The sequence below is a fragment of the Equus quagga genome, chromosome 17, assembly GCF_021613505.1.
Source record: "Equus quagga isolate Etosha38 chromosome 17, UCLA_HA_Equagga_1.0, whole genome shotgun sequence".
NCBI lineage: Eukaryota > Metazoa > Chordata > Mammalia > Perissodactyla > Equidae > Equus > Equus quagga.
The window spans coordinates 41,579,684-41,602,439 of record NC_060283.1 but is presented as its reverse complement, the minus strand read 5'-3'; the positions used below and the strand labels follow the sequence as shown (position 1 = coordinate 41,602,439).

Here is a 22,756-nt window from a genome sequence, read left to right as displayed (position 1 = left end):
TTCTCTGTCTGGCTTATTTCGCTTAACATAATACCCTCGAGGTCCATCCATGTTGATGCGAATGGAACAATTTTGTCCTTTTTTTATGGCTGAGTAGTATTTCATTGTGTATATATACCATATCTTTTTTATCCAATCATCAGTTTCTGGGCATTTAGGTTGGTTCCACGTCTTGGCTATTGTAAATAATGCTGCAATGAACATAGGGGTGCATGGGACTCTTGGGATTTCTGATTTCAGGTTCTTAGGATAGATACCCAGTAGTGGGATGGCTGGGTCATAAGGTATTTCTATTTTTAATTTTTTGAGAAATCTCCACACTGTTTTCCATAGTGGCTGCACTAGTTTGCATTCCCACCAACAGTGTATGAGGGTTCCTTTTTCTCCACAACCTCTCCAACATTTGTCACTCTTGGTTTTGGATGTTTTTGCCAATCTAACGGGTGTAAGGTGCGTATTGCTTTATTTTAAACTGTGTGTTTGCAAGTTTATGCTGTCACACGGGGCTGCAAGGCCAGACCAAACTTTAGGTTTGATCGGGGACTTTCCCTTGAATTTCCTTATCTTGTTTTCCCTTCAATATCTGCTTTCCTCCCTTAAGTCAGCTTCACTCATTGCCTTAGAGGAATGTCCCAAGACCAGGTTTTCAGAGGCAAGGGTGTGGGATTTTAAATTTCAAAAGCCCAGACATTGGCTGGGGGTGGAGGGCTTCAAGTTTACAGCACAGACAATAGATTGGTGAGGACATGCAGAGAGCCCATCTCCCGATTCTCCAACAAGCAAACCTCCCAGGTTGCAGGACGGCGGAGAGATTCAGAAAGGAGGGCAAGAGGACTGAGATGCTGCCGGTCCACAAGAAGAGCCCTCTGCCATTTCCTTCCAAGCTGGTTTGGGGGTGAAGATAAAAAACTCAGTACACTCCCCAGGTATATGGACTCTCTAGTTGCTGAGCAGCCCTGTGCCCTCCCCCTCCAGACCAGGTGAGGAATGGGAGAGGCAGGTAAATAGACTCTGCTGAGAGGTCTCGGGCACCTCCCACCCTGGGCATGTTGCAAGAGGAGATGATGGCTGGACTGGCCTGAGACAAGCCTCCCAGCCCCCTGTGCCTCCTGCAGGGCACCAGTGGAAATGTTGCCAGGAGGCAGGAGACTGCTGCAGCTCTTACCTCTGACCTGTGGGATGGTAACCCAAGAGCAGATGGGACGGGGGCAGCTCAGCTGCTGCTGGCTTGCACATAATGGCACAGAGGACTCACTGCTCCCCCTCAGAAACTTGGACTCAGCTTTCATAGAGAGAAGAGGGAGGTGCCAGAGTGACTGAGATTAGGTTTAGGAAACATTCACTTGGCATTGGGATGGAGAGAGAGGCTTTTCCCTGTTTACCTTGTTCATGTTACAACAGGCATTTATTACCTATGAAAATGCTCTAATGTTCCCTTATAGAAAAAGTTTTATTTCTTGCATATCCTTGTTAGGGAAGTGAGAGTCTTTTTTTTTTTTTTTGAGGAAGATTAGCCCTGAGCTAACATCTGCTGCCAATCCTCCTCTTTTTTGCTGAGGAAGACTGGCCCTGAGCTAACATCTGTGCCCATCTTCCTCTACTTTATATGTGGGATGCCTGCCACAGCATGGCGTGCCAAGCAGTGCCATGTCCGCACCCGGGATCCAAACCGGTGAACCCCGGGCCACCAAGAAGCAGAACGTGCACACTTAACCGCTGCGCCACCGGACTGGCCCCAGGGAAGTGAGAGTCTTATTTACTATGTTAGTATAACAATATAGATTCTAAGTAAAGCCATGTATTTCTTTTACAAGTCAACATAAATAATTGTTTTATATTACTCTGTAGTATTCGTATTCTGGCTCTACAAATATGATCTTAAACCAGACTAATTGTTAATTTTTCACTCTCCTCCCGTGCATGACAGGTGCCTGACTGACTGCCTTGCAAGTAGTAGGGACACAACAAATATTCATTTGATTGACAAATGTGTTGACTCAGTAATTAAGTGGATGATGTGACCATGACTACAAACTGAAGATTTGATTCCAATCATTTTGGAAAATGGATCATATATTGAGGGCTAAGTGTCTTGCAGAGAGAATGGAGAATGCTTGTTAAGCCAGCAAGTCATTTGAGTGGCAGACAAATAAGAGCTTTTAGTGACTGTCGTGATACGCTAAAAGTGACTCAAACTAAGTCTTGAAGAAAGAGTTTTTTAGGAGGACAAGGCAGTGGAGGACACTCTGGGCAGTGGAAATGCATGTGCAAATACATGGTGCTACCATCAAAACATGGTACTTCCGGATAACTCACTAGGGTGATGATGAGAAATGTTACTTGGACAGGGAGATAGGATGCTGAGCATCCAGATGCCAATTTCTTATCGTGTTTGCAAGCATCTTCTCCATGGCAGATAACATTGAGTTGCACAACCAGGATGCTCCAGACGAGAGCTCTCAAGGAGCTGGCTGTAGAAAGCATACAGACATGAAAACAAAAGCATGAGTGAATATCAAAGCATTTGAAGAAAGTGTTTGTGATTGCTTTTTGCTCTTATTCTTCCTTATAGTCTGCAATTTAGCAGGAAAGCCTATTAGATGTAATCCTGGGGTTATGATATGCAATACAGGTACCATTTGTCTCGAGTGAGCAACTCAGCTTTAGGGTAAGATGCTAAGAGGGGATCCTGCTTATCACCTGTGTGCTTGGAAGGACTCCTGTGTCTCCTCACCTGGCTTCTGAAGGGCTCAAATGACACTTGCCCTGGCCACCCTATTTTAAATGGAACCCTCATCCCCCATCCAGCTCTCCCTATCTTCTTTTCCTAGTTTATTTTTCTTCACAGCATTTATCACATTCTTACACACTATGAAATATATTTACTTGTTTTATTTATTGTCCATATCCCTCCCCTCCTCCGTCCCCCCTCCCCCATAGAATGTAATCCCCATGGGAGCAGGGGTTTGTTTTGCCAAGAACAATGCAATGCCCTGTGTGCTTGTGGAATGTGGAATGAAGGAAATACTGTGACTTCTCAGGACATCAGTCACACCCCCATCAAGTGTAAGAACAAAACCCGTCTAATGCCAAATATAAAGGATTTGTGGATTAGCATCATTAGGATGACAAACACCACTGCTTCCTTCCCTTATCATGGACATTGAAAAGTTAAGGCTTTTTGTCATTCCAGTGAGGCAACATGTCCAACAGGTTTCACATGTTTAACAGATTTAGAGGTTTGGGGTCAAACAGACCTGGATTCAAATCCCGCTGAGCAGTGAATGAGTTAGGGCACATTTTTCTAAACTTCCTTGAGTCTTAGTTTATTCATCTGTGAAATGCACAATGATACTAACGTCCTGGGATTGTTGTAAGAATTAAATGGGAGAGAGTCTAAGGCACACTGCACATGGCACACGGTGGGCACACAGTAGGCACTCAGTTAAAAACTGTGACTATTTTATCGTTATCATTATGCGAGTTGTGTTAGTCTGCTAGGGCTGCCACAGCGAAACACCACCCACTGGCTGGCTTAAACAACAGACAGGCATTTTCTCGTAGTTTTGGGGGCCGGAAGTCCCAGATTGAGGCGTTGGCAGGTTTGCTTTCTCCCGAGGCCTCTCTCCTTGGCTTGCAGACAGCTGTCTTCTCACTATGTCCTCACACGGTCTTTCCTCTGTTCATGGGCATCCCTGGTGTCTCTTCCTCTTCTTATAAGGACACTGGTCATATTGGATCAGGGCCTCATCCTTATGACCTATTTAACTTCATTACCTCTTGAAAGGCCCCGTCCCTAAACGCAGTCACACTGGGGGTTAGAGCTTCAACATAGGAATTTCGGCAGGGAAACAATTCAGTCCATAACACAAACTAACAAAGTATGTCCAATTTTTATATATTTAAAAATTAAAAAATCTTTAATTCCCAGAAACAAAAGTCCTTTAGTGGTTATTCTTTTGAGCAGCAGATAAGCACTGAAAAGGGCATAGATGTTAAGTATTTGGTAGGAGGTGTTCACTTTACAAACAAGAGAAAGGGGCCCCTGGGGAAGAGGGAACATTACATGTGGAGAGAGCCTGAGAGAAGCACAGAAATGAAACAATGAAGTGGCTTCCTTCTGAGTGGTCAGACTCTACCCGAGGATGCATTTAAAGAGGGCAGTATTAGGGAGTGGGTAAGTCACAAGAGTAAATGTAACTAGTGCCCACTGTTGAGAGAAAGGAAAGAGAGAGAGAGAGGCCATGTTTCTGATAGCAAATGTTTCTCTAAACAAGGGAGAAACTGTCAGCTTCTCCACCATTTGGCTCTGATGTTCCCTCACTCCCTGCCGGGGAATTAAACACAGGCAGAGCTACCTCTAACTGGAGCCTGAGAAATTTGGGGAAAATTTTGAAAATAGATGTTGTATGAGTAGATTGCTATTTTGTACCAGAAGCAAAAGCACAGACACCTTCGAGTTGTCAACAGTAATTTTATGGGGAAGCAGTTTACAGGTTCAGAGGCAGGGACATCCCGAGATATGCTCTGTGAAGTGGAGCCATAGACACCTGGGCCTTCATACCTGCTCAGTCACTTCTCCTGCCATATCCAGGAAAGTTTTGGAGAGACAGTTCCAGATTGTATTACTTTTTCCAGGCATCGTTCCAGAAGATAATATTCTACTAATTCCAAAAAAAAAAAAAAAAGCTTCACTTGCATCTGTGTTCAGAGCCTTTTTTTGTTTGATCTTATTGTTTGTAGAGTACTTTGAATTTCTTTGAGATTTTTAGCACACCCATCTGGCGGACACCCTTAGTGTTTTGGGGCCAGGCCTTTGCAAAGTGTGTGTTAGACTTAACTGTCGTGGCCCTGACTCATACTGTCTGTCTACATTTGGGAATGGTCCCACTGTCTCCAGACTTAGAAAATTGTGGGTTTCATCAAGTTTTTCAGCTACAGCTGCAAGAGTGGATCTGTGCTTCTTTCAAACCTAAGGCACTAGCTCTGTATTCTTGACCTGTTACGTAAACAAATTCCAATAATAATTTGATAGGAAAGAAAAATAAAAATGTATCTGGTACTCTGCTACATGCATTTACATGTATCACTTCATTTTAGTCCTCCCGGAAGATATGAGCGATAAGACCAGGCAAACAGAGATTATGAGACTGGCCCAAGGTCACCCTGCTTGTAAGTCCTTGAGCTGGAATGTCCCTTTGAGTCCAAACACCTGCTTGGACACACTTGAAGCCCCATTTGTGCCATCCCATCCATTGGTATGACAAACGCTTTGTCTTCTTATTGCTTATATGACTCTTTTCCCATGAATCCTAAGAACTCATGTTGGATTTTGCCCTGATTTTCTTTTGGAAAAATTGCTATCATCAGTATGTATAGTTTTCTTACGTATGCTTCTTCCCTTGTGCAAAATCTTGTGCGAGTTTTGTTTTCAGAAAATCTGCCTAATGTGAAATTGTGTCTGAGGTGCAAGCGTCCAAGTCTTTATGCATGGTAAGGAGAAAATGACAGTAATCATGAATTCTGTAGGACCTCTGATTTATGGTAATAGAATGTTTTTCTATAAAGAATATTGCATAAATTTACATTTCTGGATCTCAAGACCTAGGAGAGGAAGCAAAACTAATACCTACCACCTCTGTAGTGAATTATCAGGTAAAAATAATAGCTTCTAACCACTCACCTCTAGAATTCTGATTCCAAGATCTCAGCCACAGAATAAGGATGGTATTAAAAGCATGCATAATCATTCTTAGTGTGTTGCTATCCCTGGCCCCTGAACCATATTCTAAAATGAAATGATATTATTATTATTGTTGTTTTTAAAGTAATACTTTTTTCTAAAATTTTACAGTATTACTTTCTGCATTTATCATATTAGTCCATCTAGATTTTATTTTATTTTTATTTTATTTATTCATTTATTTATTTTGAGGAAGATCAGCCCTGAGCTAACATCCATGCCCATCTTCCTCTACTTTATATGTGGGCCGCCTGCCACAGCATGGCTTGCCAAGCAATGCCGTGTCCGCACCCTGGATCCGAACCGGCGAACCTGGGCCGCTGAAACGGAGCGTGTGCACTTAACCGCTGTGCCCCTGAGCCGGCCCCTAGATATTATTTTTTGAATGCAGTTGGAGGTAGGATCTTAAGTTTATTTCTTTTACATGGATGGCTTATCATGTCAACACAATTTATTACATAAATCATCCTTTTCTTCCCATCTGTAATTTTTTATTTAGATCATGCTAAATTTCCCTCCATAGCTTTTGTACCACAATGATGAAAGTGCCTGTTTCCCAACATCCTTCCTAACAGAGCGTATTTTGAGCCCCTTGACTTTTCCAGTCTGGATAGATGAGAAATGATGTCTCAGGGTTTTAATATGCTTTTCTATTATTATGAGTGAAATTGAGCATCTTTTCATATGTTTATGGACTATGTGAATTTTTTTTCCTGTGAACTTTGTTTTTGTGTCTTTTGCTCATTTTTAAAATTAGTTTGTTGATCTTCCTTCTCTTTCTATAAACTCTTTAGGGAGATTAGCCCTTTGTTGTAATATTAATTTCAAATGTTTTTCCCAGTTTATCATTTTCTTTTGACTTCGATGTGTTTTTTAAAAAATCAGGCTTCTTGAGCTATACTTTTAATATAGTGAAAATCATCCTTTTTAGGTTCCATGAATTTGACAAATGTATAACCACCACCATAATAAAGATATTGAATATTTCCATCAACCCACAAAGTTCTCTCATGTCCCTTTGTGGTCAGTTTCCTCTCCCACCCCCACCCCTGATACCCTTGACCTGATTTCTGTTCTGCCTTTTCCAGCATGCCCTAAATGGAATCATACAGTGTGTGGCCTTTTATCTCTGGCTTCTTTCACTTAGTGTAATGTTGTTGAGATTCAACCATGTTATTACAGGTATCAGCAGTTCTTTTTATTGCTGAGTAATATTTTGTCATATGGATGTAATTATCATTTGCCAGTTGATGGATATTTTGGTTGTTTCCAATTTGGAGCTTTCATGAACAAAGCTGCTTTAAACATTTCCATATAGGTCTTTGGAGACTTTGCCATGAAGAGGTTCTTTTATAGTATTTATGTAGTTTAACTTAGCAATCTTCTCTTTTATGGTTTTGGGATTTTGAGACGTAGTTAGAAAGATAATAAAAGAATTCACCATTTTTTCCCTTCTAGTAATTTATGGTCTCATTTTTTTACATGCAGACCTTTAATCTACTTGGAGTTTATCCTGATGTGACACGAATCAATTTCCTTTTCCCAAATGGCCACCAAGTGGTTCTCAAATTCCTAAATCAACCTTTTTCATCTGATTTAAGAAACTCTATTTTACAATTATTTGCAATTATTTATCATTTCTAATTTATTACATATATTTTTAATTTATTACAATTTGTGTTCATCGTTAATATTCAATTAAAGTTAGAAATTAAAGACCTATTTCTCTTTAAACTTTCAAACAACTTATGAATCTAGTAAATTCAATTATAAATCAAGTAATTTTGTGTTAAATTTAAAAACACTCATTTTCATTGTTCTTTGATTAATGTTTAATTAGCTTATATGTTTAACAAATTATAATCCCTTAAACATTTAAGACTGTTTACAAACTTAATCAAATTTATATTCAAAGTTATAAATTAAAGCTGCAAAACTTATAAATCTAATAAATTAAATTCTTTTAAATTTAAATACCATTTGCAAACTTGATTAAATCTTCTTAAGCATTTCAATGTATATCATGAATTTAATATATTTGATTTTCTCCAGCATCTCTAAAATCTAAAGAGACAGAATTACAACTCTAACAAAATCAAACCAAGTGTTTAAAAAGTTGTGCTGAAACAAACTTAAAGATGTAGAAGATTCCAATTTGTGTGTGTGTGTGAGGAAGACCAGCCCTAAGCCAATGTCTGTTGCCAATCTTCCTTTTTCTGCTTGAGGAAGATTGTCCCTGAGCTAACGTCTGTGCCAACCTTCCTCTATTTTTGTATGTGGGTCACCGCCACAGCATGGCTTGATGAGCAGTGTGTCGGTCCACGCCCAGGATCTGAACCTGTGAACCCCGGGCTGCCAAAGCTGAGTGCATGAACTTGACCAGTATACCACCAGGCTGGCCCCAATTATAGGTTTTTTCCAAAGCATAAATCCACTAAGACAAAGAGAATGGAAAGATGACAAAGGCAGCAATTGTGCATGCTAGAAAGCCCATGACCTGCTGATAGCTGATTTAACAGCCCTGAAAAAGCTGAAATCTCAGCTAGTGGTGGGGAAGACAAGACATGATCTGATTTGCACCCCAGAAACTCAGAGCAAGGCAGCTCAAGAATGGGTGAAAATGGGTTCTTTTGAAAGCGAGAATATAGAAGGACTGGGAAACAGTAGGAATGGTTGAAATTCTGTTTCAGATGTGGTTAAAACTCCCTTGTTCTTCATCTTCTCCTCTCCTCTGCACAACCAGCAACAGCTTTGCCTCCAGGTGAAGACTGGAAGTTTGGTCTCTGGATGGCTAAGGTAGGGATACTATGGGCTCAGGACCCCAGGCTGCTGGAGACAGAGGGACTCAGTGCTGAATGTGGCACTGGATTAAGTGAAAATCCACATACTGAACTGGGAGACTCACGCTAACTTTCCAGTGGCTCAAAGAATGCTGCAGGCAGCCAGGCTCATCTCCTCCAGGCAGAAAGCTGGAAGATTCTTCTCTGTGGAATCAGACCGGGCCAAGAAAAGAGAACTCAAGATATTAATAGTCGGGATCCTCCAACCAAAGAGCCCTAGCAGATCCATCTACAGGGAGGCCCTCCTCTGGACAAGGGCTGCTCGAGTGCCAGTGCTCCCAGTCAGCTCCCCGCAGCCCACTCCTGATCACACAGGGACAACTCAGAATGTGCGGCTTTTGAGGAAAGCCAAAGCAAATCAACAACAACAACAACAACAACAAAACGCAGGAAATATAATTTTAGAGAAAATAAAAACAATGCACGAAGTCAAAACAAAATACTCTTCAGTAATATCTTCAGAAGGATACGGAGAGATGTTGTATCCATCAGACAAGAACGGCCCACAATAAAAAGGTAACGCTCAGAAAATTAAAAAGAACTTTTAGAAAATAAAAATATGATAAGAAAAATGAAAAACTCAATAGAAGGCTTGGAAGATAAAATTGAGACAGTCTTCTAGAAAAAAAGAAGCAAAAGTAAGAGATGGACAATAGGAAAAAAATAATAATAAAGGAATTAGACCAGGATGTCCAATATCTAGGGAAAAAGAATTCCTGAAAAAAATTATACAAGAAAATGTCCTAACATGAAGAATCCCCAGATTTAAAGCTCTCCCCTGGTGCCCTGCATAATGGATGACAAAAGATTCACACTGAGGGGGCCAGCCCTGTGGCGCAGCGGTTAAGTTCACATGTTCTGCTTCTTGGTGGCCCGGGGTTCGCTGGTTTGGATCCCGGGTGTGGACATGGCAATGCTTGGCAAAAAGCCATGCTGTGGTTGGCATCGCACATATAAAGTAGAGGAAGATGGGCATGGATGTTAGCTCAGGGCCAGTCTTCCTCAGCAAAAAGAGGAGGATTGGCAGTAGTTAGCTCAGGGCTAATCTTCCTCAAAAAAAAAAAAAAAAAAAGATTCATACTGAGTCTCTCAAGCAAGGTCCAATGAGGAGACAGAAACCATACTGTTACTTTACCAGGAACAATTTACTATAAAGAACTGTTAACTAATAGAAGATGGTTAATAACTTAAATGGGGTAAAAGAGGGCAAAAAACCTGCCCACAAGTGTTTATAGAAACTTTATTCGTAATAGCCAGAGACCAAAAACAACTCGAAAGCACAAGCATGAAAGCAGCAGCTCAGAAGAAAATCCGGAGGCTGTAGGAGAGCACATTTTTAATCCAGGTTGCAAATGGGAGGGAGTGGGGATGAATCCAAGATGTTTGCAGCCTTCCCAAAGTATAAATGGAAAGGGTGCTAGCCCTGCATAACTGTAGAGCAGGCTTAAGAGCCCAGGACCTCGCTGCTGTTATCACCAGGCTCTTGATGGCACAGAGGACAAGATTCTGAGTGAAACATTGAAGATGCTCACTCACGAGGTGATCCAGCAGACTCAAACTCTGAATATGGGGAAGTTTTAGGATACTTTCACCCATTTATTCCACTTATATTTTTGCTTTTTTAGGTATATACAAGGGTAATATAAATTTATTATATTAAGGTTAATAAATTGTTTACATCATTTATAAAATTAATGAAGTAATATAATTGCTACAAATAATGTCTAGTGAAGAATGAAACAGTCTTTAAATAACTATAAAATAAGTGATAAAATACCATTGTGTTTCAATGTCCTGGACAGTTTCATTTCTTTTTACGTGGCACACAAAATAGTGCTGTGGCATACAATAGATAACATGTTAGATCTGATGAAATACGGCATTGTTTCACATAAACGCATCCAAAGGAAAAGAGGATCCAGACATAGTGACAGTGCCCTGGCTCCTCCTCTCCAAAACCTGTTGTTTCTGTCTCCTCCAGGTGACTGCTGCCACCTCCGGCTGATGCCCTGAGTCACGAAATGGCTGCAGCAACTCCAGCTATCACATCAAAGCACAACAGCCACTACCCAAAAAGGGGCTGTGTTTCTCCGTATAAGTGATAAAATCTTTCCCAGAAGCTCCTGCAGACTTCTCCTGCTGTTCCACTGGCCAAAATTTTATCACATGCCCCTTCCCATACCAAATCACTGGAGGGGCAGAAAACCTATCAAAAATGGCTTAGACCAATCATGTCCTGCCCCCTGGAACTGGGGATGAGGCCTATGCTCTGAGCACGAGCTATGCAGAGGAGAGAGGCTCCTGGACAAGTCAGGGCTCATCGAGGAAGGGCAGGTGGGCAAATGAATGCTGGGTGGCAACTGACAACGTCTGCCACCAATTCCTAATGACATCCATTGTGTTTGAAGTTGATTAATTTGACTCACCCAGGGCAACTTCATTTCTGAATTATTGAAGGAAAGAAACATTTCAGTGTAGTCCGTTCTCCCTTATTAAAAACTTGTTTATTCAATTCTCATGTCAGCCTCAGACTCAACATTATTGGTAATGTTGCTTTTATTCCTAATGTATAAAAATCACTACCATTCCAAACTAAAATTTTCAGTAGCTGAAACTCTAAGTTTTGTCGTGTTTAGATAAATTGAGCCAAACATGGATCAATAGAGGAACATGAATTTGATGTTGTAAATTGTACCAAAAACATATCATTATTGCTTATAGTTTAAATATGCAGTGAAATAAAATAAATTATCTTCTTAATTTATTAAAAAAAATAACATCTTTCTACCTTGTGGAACGCCAGAGCTTTGTGAAATTGAAAGGTAAAATTACATGCAGTTTACCTTGGCAGTCCTTGCTTCTCTGTTTCTCAGTAGGCTGTTCAGGTAACAAAATCCTTCTCCACCTAATAAAAGCTGTAATTTCATAAACTCTCCATGACACAGTATCTCAAGCCCACCGTGTGAAATCCCCTAATTATATGTGATTTCCAAAAGAGGGAGAAATTTGATCTGCTAGAATAACAATGGTCTGCGGGAGAAAGCAGAAACAGTTGTGTGCTAAATTACACACGTGATTCCTAGACAGATGCTTAGAAAGATTCAGAATGCCCTGTTTAGTAGGGGGTAGCTGGCAAGTCCCTCTAATCCTTGATGAGCAGCTTTGTTTATTAACCAGACAGAGAGATGACTCTTCTTAATGATGCTGTTGAGGAAATACTGATAGCAAAGAGTATGCAATTCATAATAATTGGAAAAATCAAAAACCAAGTCAGAGTGAAAAGCTGAAATAAATATCTTCGAAGAATATGATGGAAAAAGCAGAACTTGATGAAGTATAATTGAATATTGTCAGATAACTGAGAAGAAAGATATGGTTCTGATCTCTTGGTATTTGGGGCTGAGTTTGTTGTTATGAATACAGTGAGTGAACATGAGGGAAAGGGAGAAGGAAAGAGGCAAGGACCTACCTCTGTGGAGCATGCTCCGTGGGTCTAGCATCATCCAGGGCACTTTGGATTTATGTCATGTCCTCCCTGCAAAATTCGGTGAGATGGGCATCATCATTCTTTCCATTTTGAAGATGAGGAAACTGAGGCCAAAAGAGATTAAGAAATTTGCGCAGAGACCCAGGATTAAACCCAGACCTGTCTAACACTAGAGTGTCTGCTTTTCTTTTTTCATGAGGAAGATTTGCCCTGAGCTAATGTCTACTGCCAATTTTCCTCTGTTTTGTATGTGAGCTGCCGCCACAGCATGGCCACTGACAGACGAGTGGGAACCAAACCAGGGCCACTGAAGTGGAAAGCACCGAACTTAACCACTAGCCTGCTGGGGCTGGCCCAAGAGCCTCTGCTTTTTATCCCAATAGCAGGATTTTTCACCTGGGGGTAGTGGTGGAAGTAGCACGGGGCAGGGGGCCGGGGTGGATGGGGGTGTGTGTTGCCCAAATATTGTCAAATGCTGAGCTGCCCAACTGGACCGGCTTTTTCCCAGTGCCCCTTTAAGGGCTGCCTAGTGAGTTGCTGTCCCAGGAGGGAAAAGGACCTAAGCTTTAGGGGCCTTCACTGTGTGAATGATAAATGCCTCATCATTTTGACTTAATAATTTGTGCAGAAGAGATGCCAGGAGGATTACTGAGAAATCTTAAACTTCTCTTTTAAAAGTAAGCTCAATTTTCAAGTTTCTTACAAAGATTTACTGGAAATATATAAGAAATCTAAAAATATGCTAAATATAAATAAAATTTTTTAAAGAATTCTGCCAGTGGTTACATGATCTCTGTTAAGATGCCAAATAACGGTGCCTATCCTATAACGAGGCCGACTGCCCATCCTTCCTGGAGCCAGTATGAGGCAATAACAAAGAACTAGGCTTGCAAGGTCAGCTGCTGCCTGGGCGAGAGGAGCTGGTACAAGTTATCTAACTAGTCCGCAGTTGGTTTCTTCATCTGTAAAAAGATAGTCATGCATGGCTCACAGGTGGTTGGAAGATTCACAAAACCTGGGGAAAGCACAGTGAAACCCACACTGCAGCCAGATCCGAACAGTCTCGCAAAAGCCGTGGGAAGCTCTTCTGTAGTGTTTCTTGCAGGCATAGTCATCACAAAACATTCACAGTTCATCAGAGCAAGATGTTTAAAACAGTATTTATAGATTTTAAGGTTTTCAAAATAGTAATAGATATATAACAATACTTTATATGTATATATGACTTAAGATAAGCTAATGTCATAATAGCACCCAATTCACAAATATCTGGGGAATACATCGTGGCTCTGTCTGTCATATGAAACAGTCGCATGTACTGCCAGGCTGAAGCGGCTTCCCCCTGCATATATAAATATTTTCTTTCAATATTTGGATCAGTGGTGTATACACTTTTGAGTCTTTTAACAAATGATCGTTAATGTTCTGTGTTGTTAATTATTTTTTCATAAATTATTGGCTGCAGAGTATTCCATCATCCAAATGTGCCATAATTATTTAACCAGTCCCAACTATTGGACCGTTAGGTGGTTCTGATTTTGCATTATTATAATTAACCTCTGACAAACGTTCTTATGAGAAAAACGTTGTACACGTCTCTGATAAATTCCTTAGAATAAATTCTTAGAAATAGAATATCCGGGTCAAAGGGCATGAATGACCTTAAGATTTTTGACAGGTATTGCCAAACCAATTTACACGCCTTTCAATGATTATTAAGGATTCCTATTTTTCCTTGTCCTCACCAATTTTGGGTTTTGTCGCTTACAAAAAAATCTTTACCAACCTGAGAGACAATAAGTGGTAGAAAATGTATTTTCTGTTTTATATTTTTCTGTTTTAATAAGTACGGTATGTGGAACATAATCGAGTCCTGCCAAGGCTAGGTTGTGATTCGGAGTGTTCCGTTTCTGTGTACTGTCTGCAGCAGTGGCCTGAGGGGTTGTAGTGTAAGGGTCGTAGGTAAAGAAAGCTTGTGCCTCTGAACAAGCCCTGTGTTTATGAGTTCGGGTGAGGAGGCTTGGATTCTGGTTTTAGCCAGCCATGTTTCCTCAGGCAAGTGTTAGATTCTCAGTAATTGACTTCAAATACCTCAGAGGAGCCAGGAGGATGTGTATCTATGTGCAAGTTCATTTGGGTCAGTGTCCTGGCAAGCACTTCAAATATTGCCTTCTAAATCAGTACCAGAGGGTTCATTCATTAGTATAAGGGACGTCAGACATAATTTTTCACTGATGAAATGAATGACATGCAAGATATGAGGCTGACAAGTAAGACGGAGCAAGCGTCCCTGCCTTTTTTTCAACGAGAGAAGTGAGCTGGGTAACATCACGTTTTTGGAGTAGCTCCCTGAACAGAATTCCATTTGTTCCGAATCCTCCACTTAACCAAGGATTTAGTTGCTCGATCTGGCTAGAAGGGTAGCTGATGATGTCATTATAATATAGGTGCACTCGACCCAAAGAGGAACTTTCCTGGGGAGGTTCTTGCAGAGCGCCCACGTGGACGTCAGGTGGGGAGCTCCACTGAGCTTCCAGAAGTTTGTTTTGGACTCCCGTGGTGTCTGTTTGGTGATAAATGTCTTTGTTGTGGCAGAATTCAATCTGAGACCGGCTGTCGTTGTAATCTAACAGCTAGTAGTTAGGTTGTAGGGAAGGTGACCTATCACTTCTAACGTGACTTCTTTGAGATGCTTTGCTCATCTGTATGACTTGCGGAGATGGACTGAGTTATTCCTGACTTCCCAGTTAGTTCTCAAAGTTCTACATGATGTGGTATAAAGAGCGTAGCATTAGATTCAGACTTCCCGGCACCTTCATTCAATAGAAAGGAAATATTACTTATAATATTTCGTATTAATTTTAGTGATATTTAACAGAAAGGCAATGAAAAGGAAAATACAAGTGCAGAGAGACCAAATAAACCAGCTAGGCCTGTCTCACTCCAAAATTCCTGCTCTTTCTACTGTAATGCTGGATCCTTGATACCCTTCTGTGATAGAGTGAATTGTGCGCCCCTCAAATTCTTATGCTGAAGCCCTAACCCTCAGTGTAACTGTATTTGGGGGTAGGGCCTTTCAAGAAGTAATTAAGGTTAAATAAGGTCATAAGGGTGAGGCCTTGATCCAATATGACCAGTGTCCTTGTAAGAAGAGGAAGAGACACCAGGGATGTACATGCACAGAGGAAGGACCACATGCAGACAGAGCAAGAAGGCAGCCATCCACATGCCAAGGAGAGAGGCCTCAGCAGAAACCAAACCCGCTGACACTTGATCTTGGCCTTCCAGCCTCCAGAACTGCGAGGAAATACACTTCTGTTGTTGAAGCCCCCAGTCTGTGGCATTTTGTTATGACAACCCTGTCAGAGGGATCTGCCCTCACCTCCATGGAGTTGGTGCAGGAAGATGCTGAAGAGGACGATTTTGGTGAGCCTCATGCTCAGGAAAGTCCAAAGTGGCAAGATGAGGGATTTTCTGACAGGAGTCAGCTGCTATGATTTTGTGAGATTGTGGAGTCTTGTAACTTCGGTCTGTATTTTTTTCTCAGCCCCTATAGTGATTAGGAACCAAATCTGAATGAAAAGCACCCTTTAATTCACTCAACAAGCATTTATTGAAGACCTGCTTTCTCTTAGGCAGGGCGTTAGGTAAGATGGTGTAAAGTCTCTACTCTCCTGCGAGTTCAGTTATCTTTCAGACTTCAGGGAAGGGGAGTGGCGAGGGAGCAGGTAGGGAGAAGGGCCTCAAGAGGTAACAGGCCAGGGGAAGGCCGCTCTAGAAGGAGAGGAGAGCTAGCTGAGGCTCCGGCCTTCAGGCAAGGGGAAAGGAGTGAGGAGGAAGGAGGGGGTTGTGCAGCTCAAAGGCCACGGGGCTCCTAGACGAGCACCAAGAAGGGTCTAGGAACAGGGGCGGAGCAGTGGTAGAGACCAGGACAGTGGCTCAAGAAGATGCACCCAGGACCTGTGAGGACCCCAGGGATCCCTGGGTGGGTGGGGATGGCGGAGGAGGAAACTGTAAATAAAGGAAGTCACCGATAGCAAGTTTGACCTGTTTAACCATTTTGCTGTGGGCAGATCCTGCCTGAACACAATTTTAACCTTGCCTGGTAATGCTTGCCAGAGAAGAATCTAGAACTGGGAAGCCAACCAGTTTCTCTGCACCGTCTGTCTCCTTAATCATCTTCCCCTGCAGCCGTAGTACAGAAATAGCTTGGTTTGTTTCTCAAGTTGGTAGGAGTTTTGTCATCTCAAATAACTACCCAGTTTCATTACAGGTCCAAAAACGTGAGATAAGTTGGATAAGCTTCAAGGGCTTCTTATCAGGCCCCGTAGTTGACATTGCCATGAAACCAACATAGAACTTAAGTGTGGTCCATAACCATGGAAATGAGGTTTGCTTCCGTAAACCAAAGTGCTCCCAGAAGTCGAAGGGACTATCAGCAGGTCCGTTGCCCAGAAGCGTCTTGTGTCATGACACTTTCATGCATCAAAGAAAGCATAATGGTGCTTTCCCCGGACCTGTCCACGTAACTGTCATCTCCATGAGAACAGCATCCACTCATCTTGTCTGCCCTGTAGACGGGAAGGGACTCAGGGAGTGGAGGAATTACTCTGCAATTTGTTCCCCAGGTTAGTTAGTCTCTATCCTCAGAGATCTTCAAGAAACAGATATTTGGCTCTGGGTGATTTTTGCGTCAATTGACTTGACAGATTTTTTTTTTTTTTTTTTTTGAGGAAGATTAGCCCTGAGCTAACATCTGCTGCCAATGCTCCTCTTTTTGCTGAGGAAGACTGGCCCTGTGCTAACATCCGTGCCCATCTTCCTCTACTTTATATGTGGGATGCCTACCACAGCATGGCTTGCCAAGCGATGCCATGTCCGTACCCAGGATCCAAACCAGCAAACCCTGGGCCGCCAAAGAGGAACGTGCTCACTTCACCGCTGCACCACCGGGCCGGCCCGGACTTGATAGATTTTTAAGATTCCCTTCGGCATGTTGATTTTGTGACTTTAATCACTAAGGGAAATGTTCACTGATGCACAGACCTAACTTCAAATCTGACGTGGTGCCAGATTGGGAAGCTATAGCTGACACTGGACACACAGGCTCATGTGCCTACGACAGTGACTCTTGAACACCCCAAACCTAAATGGAGCTGTTGGGATGGAAATCAGTTTTATTCCTCTCGCCTTCTGTCCAATCACAGGTAATCTTCAGATGGTGGAAGATCTCTCTGAGGAGTGAGTATCGATCAACAAAGACTGGAGAAATCAAAGAAAGTCACGAAGACTTCCTGGAGAACTCACGGCTTCAGGGTAAAGGGGGGAGCAGCTCACGTGCTCATTGCTAAGTTCTCTTTACTTAGTGACAGATTTTGTCACAGAAGTATCAAATAGATCATCATTTGAAATAATGACATGTAATTATGTAATTAGACATAACAGATACAATAGAATATTGGGTTCTTAAAAAGCAGAAAATTGTTAACATATCCTGAAATTTCTTTTGGGAAAAATTTAAACTGACTCAAAACATGAATCTTAAAGTGTTCGCGATTCCAGGTTAATGTGTAGATTCCATTAATAACCTTAAATTATGTAACTATAATGTTTTGCTATAATATTTAATTAAAATGGGTTTACTTTAGTTAAAAATAAAATGTTATGGGGCCGGCCCGGTGGCGCAGTGGTAAGTTCGCATGTTCCGCTTCGGCGGCCCGGGGTTTGCCGGTTCGGATCCCGGGTGCGGTCATCTTAATCAAGCAGTACTTAGACTTAAAAGTAGAAATTACCCTCCAATTTCTTGTTTACTTTTTTCCTTCTCAGTATGAAAATCTCATACATAAAAAGTAGACAGAATGGCTTTTTTAAAAACTCCCATGTACCCATAACCCAGCTTCAGCAATATTCAAAATATGGCCAAAACCTACATACAAACCCACTGTTGCCACTGGATTATTTTGCAGCAAATCTCAGTTGTCACATCATTTCATCTTAAACTTCTTCAGTATGTGTCACTACAAGGACTCTCTTTAAACTCTTTAATAATTATTCCTTAATAATGTTTTAAAACTAGAAGGTGCTTTAGAGATTATTTTATTTGTAGTTAACAAGGTTATTAATATTAATATCAAGTACTTCATATACATGCTCTCATTTTATTGTTACAATATCCTTCTGAAATAAACAGTATTATCCTCATTTCACAAATGAGATTCAGAATGGATGTGAGTTTCCAGGGTCCCACAGCCAACTATTGGCATTGCCAGGACTAAGCAGTGAGAGTCGAAAAATCAAATATGTTAACCTTCTTTTTAAAAGGAACACTCTGGGTGGATCTTTGATAATCAACAGTCTTTAAAGCCTTCTATTATTTAACATTGTAGCATGTAATAGTTGTTCTTTTAGAGAGAGAAAGTTTTATTTTGTTTCCTCAAATAGTTAAAAGTCTAGATTGATTGCCTTCAATCCCTGAGACTGTACGCATCTTATTTCGTTAACTCGTTTATAGCAAGTAGTTATAAAATTCATTGCTGGTTTAAAAAGAACTGTACTGGGGAAAGACTGTCCACTTTTCATTGAATAAAAATCAGCTCAGGCCACGCCTACTTATTTAATTGTGGAATAGACATGTTTCTGCACAGATAGTTATAAGGTGAACTGCTATAAACACATTTCATTTTCAAGTTAGGATCGGTTTTATTTTCTAAGCCCTGTAGCACCTACCTCAAAACTATGTGTAGTGAGTGCTAAATATTCATTGACAGACCATGTGATTTTCGGATTGACTTCCACGAAAACCTGGCCAGATGGATTGGAGGTGATTGTCTTCCCACCCCTCACCTGTCCCTTGCTGGCCCCAGCACCTCCAACACCCCTGGCCCCTGATAAGATCCTGGGGGTGGGGACAGAGCAACACTAAGCTTCAGGATAACCACTTGTGGGTTTCCTGATCCTGGAAGAACAGGCAATAAGGTGGGAATTTATGAGTCGAACAGAAGCCTGGCTCCCTGGTGGCCCCTGCCTGCACAGGGGCAGTGGAGGGACTCAATCAAGGAGGGGACCAACCAGGCTTTTTAAATTGCAGTTCTGAGAGCTGCCGTCTCAGGACTGCCTGGTGGCCTCTTGCCAAGAGCAGCCCTAAGATGCCAAGTTAAATCACCTGGCAAGTAACAAGTTTCCTGTGTCTCACTTCTTACCCCTATAGCATCAGAGTCCCTGCAGAGGGGAAAACTCCAAGTTTTGCTGCTGTTTGTCCCCCTTATCCCCCTCGCTTCTCAGGGACTCCCCCAGAAAGGCCTGTTTGCCGCAGAAGAGGGGTGCCCCGGGGCACAGAGCTGGATCAGGGGCCATGGCCACGGCTTGAATCTCTGCTGCCTCTACCCAGCTGGGTGACCACGGGTCGACCCTCACCTCCTCCGTGAGCCCCTTTCCTCCTGTCCCTGGGGATAAAATGGTTACTCTCTGTGGTTGCTGTGAGCATTCACCGACACGAACCGTGTTTAGAACTGCGTGTGGTGCGTAATCAGCTCTTAATCACGGTTTGCTGCTGCCGTTAAGTATATGATGTTTGACTGGGTTTATTTTTTCCCATCCTCTCTTTGTCATATTCCCAAGATGCCCCCATAGATTTTCTCATCCAAAGGTCCTCTCCCACTTATGACCAGTGACCGGATGTGTCACTGGTGACGCGTCTCTGGAAATCTGGGTCACCTTGGTGACAGTCCTGGCAGAGGACCAGAACCATGTTACTCTTGCTCCCTTGGCCTCTCAGCAGCTCTTTGCTCAGAGGTGACATTTTCTTCCCCTGGTTTCCAGGAGTTCCTTGCTCTTGGTTCTTCTCCTGCCTCACTGGCCCCTTCTGCGTCTCCTTGCTGGCTCCTCCACACCTCTCCACGTCTTGGGGCCCAGTGTTCAGCTCTGTGCCTCTTCTCTTGCCAGGCTCTACTTATTCCCTGGGGGATTGGATCCATGCTCTGGCCTTAAATACCACCCATAAAGGGACAAGCCCCAGATCGATATGTCCAGCCTGCACCTCTCCCCGAAACTCCACTCTCAGATATTTATCTAGCTGCCCCCTTGACATCTCCACCTGAGTATCTAATAGGCTCTCAAACTTAACAGGCCCCCAAATAGCTTGGTTCCTTTCCTTCTCTCACGTGCTATATGTAATCCATCAGCAAAACCAGAATCTGAACTGTGGTGGGCAGCCTCCAAGATGGCTCCCAAAGATGCCCACCTCCCAGTATGCAGCCTCTTGTATAATCACCTCCCACATTGTTCCTAGGTCAACCTGTGTGGCCAATAGAATGCGGCAGAAGTGACGGTATGTCCCTTTGGAGATTAAGTTACAAATGACGCTGCAATGTCTGTCTTTTCTCCATTTTCTCCCTTTTTCTCTCCCTCATCACTTGCTCTGGAGGAAGCCAGCTACTATGTCTTGAGGCAGCTGGGGAGAGGCCGAGGTGGTGAGGAGCTGAGGCCTCCAGCCAGCAGCCGTGTGCATGCGCTTTCCTTCCTGGAAGCGGATCCTATAGCCTCACTCAAGGCCTCAGGTGATACAGACCCAGATGACGTCTTGACTGTAACATCATGAGAGATGGACTCTGAGCCAGAACCACCCAGCTAAGCCACTCCCAGGTTCCTGAACCTCAGAAACTGTGAGATGATAAATGTTTGTTGTTTGAAGCCAGTAATTTTGGGGATAATCTGTTATGCAACAATAGATAACTAATACGGGAATGCTTCTCATCAACTACAATTCTAGTCCGACCAATGACAACCTCTCTCCCAGGTTAATGAACTAGCCTCCTAACTAGTCTTACTCTTCCCACCCTTGCCCCACAATAGTTTGTTCTCAACACGGCAGCCAGAATCAGCCTTTCAAAACAGCTATCAGGTCACGTTACTTCTCCACTTCAGACCCTCCGTGGCTTCCTGTCTCATGTGGGGTAAAAATCCAAGTCTTGCACTGATCTTCAGCCCCTCTCCCTCTGGCCTACTCTGCTTCAGACACACTGGCCTCCCTGGTGTTTCTTGCACAAACCAAGCATGCTCCCACCTCAGGGCCTTTGCACTTGCTATTTCTTTAGTTAAGAATGTGTTTTCCCAGATTCCCCATGATTTGCTCTTCATTCAGGTCTCTGCTGAAACCTCCTTCTTAGCTAGTGCTTCCCTGACCACTGTATAGAAAATCACCGCCTCCTCCTTTACCCTGGAATGCCATGCATCCCCTAACTCTTGTCACCACATGATATACTGTGTCACTTGTTTACTTATTGTCTGTCCCCATCACTAGAATGAAGCTCCCGTATGGAAGGGCCTTTGCTTTGCTCACCGATGGCACCCGCCTAGACAATTCCTGGTACACGGCTCCACAAATACTTGTTGTATGAAGTATCTGAGAGAATTCTTAGAGAGTGGGACAAAGGTAAATTCTAAAACCGAGCCTTCTACATTGTAAGTCTAGTCCTAAGAGAGTTCAGGTTTCTGATCAATAGTCTGTTTCAGGGTATGGGGAAAATCTTACACCAGGATTAAAATCACACTACCAGATTGATAATTTTTTTTCTTAAGGAAGATTAGGCCTGAGCTAACATCCACCGCCAATTCTCCTCCTTTTGCTGAGGAAGATTGGCCCTGAGCTAACATCAGTGCCCATCTTCCTCAATTTTATATGTGGGACGCCTGCACAGCATGACTTGATAAACAGTGTGTAAGTCTGTGCCCGGGATCTGAACCAGGAAACCCCAGGCTGCTGAAGTGGAGCGCATGAACTTAACTGCTATGCCACTGGGCTGGCCCCCCAAATTGATAATTTGAAGACGGTTTTTCAAGCTCAGAGACCATGTCTCATTACTCATTCTGTTTCCAAGATCAGGTCCATGGCAGGCACTTAGTATATGTTTGTTAAAATAGATGAAGGAAGGAAGAAACATTTTCTGATAAAGTAATAATGTTTAAAATAATGTAAATAAAATCACTGTGCTCAAAATATATTTTCATGACTCTAAATTCATATAAGAGTACAAGGAGTATATTTTAGTGCTTAATGGTATTTTTGTACTCTGGGAGTTGTAAGTGGCACTAAAGGAATAAATCATATAAATCTGCATTAGTTGGCTAGGGCTGCCATAAGAAAATACCACAGACTGGGTGACTTAGACAACAGACATTTCTTTTCTCACAGTTCTGGAGGCTAGAAGTTCAAGATCAGGGTGCTGGCACAGATGGTTTTTCCTGAGGCCTCTCTCCATGGCTTGCAGGTGGCCGCCTTCTCTCTTGCCCTCACACGGCCTTTCCTCTGTGTGTGTGCTGATCTCTGTTGTCTCTCTGTGTCCAGATTTCCTCTTCTTATAAGAATACTGGTCACATTATATTAAAGCACAGTCACATGACCTAACTTCACCTCATTACCTGTTTAAAGGCCCTGTCTGCCAATACCATCACACTCAAAGGTTCTAGGGTTTAGGCCTTCAACATAGGAATTTAGGGGGAGGTGGGGAGGACCCTGTTTAGCCCACAACAAAATCCAAACATTCCATGTAGAGACTTTCCTATAATCTTGTAAGTAGAGTATATCTTTATTAAATTAGTAGTTAGTGATTGTAGTGGTTTCCCATTGCTGCCATAATAAATTACGACAAATTTAGTGGCTTAAAGAATAAAAATTTATTATCTTGCGTT

At 42.4% G+C, this 22,756-nt stretch overlaps 1 protein-coding gene and 1 long non-coding RNA gene across 2 annotated transcripts in view; both read left to right on the top strand.

Annotated features, from left to right (window-relative positions):
• Window positions 1-11,095, top strand: part of LOC124228746 (uncharacterized) — a 28,136-nt gene extending 17,041 nt beyond the window's left edge. The window contains exon 2 of the long non-coding RNA XR_006885774.1: window positions 10,565-11,095. This is a non-coding gene — a long non-coding RNA (uncharacterized LOC124228746). The remainder of the gene's footprint in view (window positions 1-10,564) is intronic.
• The window catches only part of FBXO36 (F-box protein 36), an 85,578-nt gene that overhangs the window by 32,091 nt on the left and 30,731 nt on the right, over window positions 1-22,756 (top strand). The window contains exon 2 of the mRNA XM_046643532.1: window positions 17,278-17,386. Within this exon, the coding sequence (XP_046499488.1) occupies window positions 17,278-17,386 (109 nt within the window). The remainder of the gene's footprint in view (window positions 1-17,277; window positions 17,387-22,756) is intronic.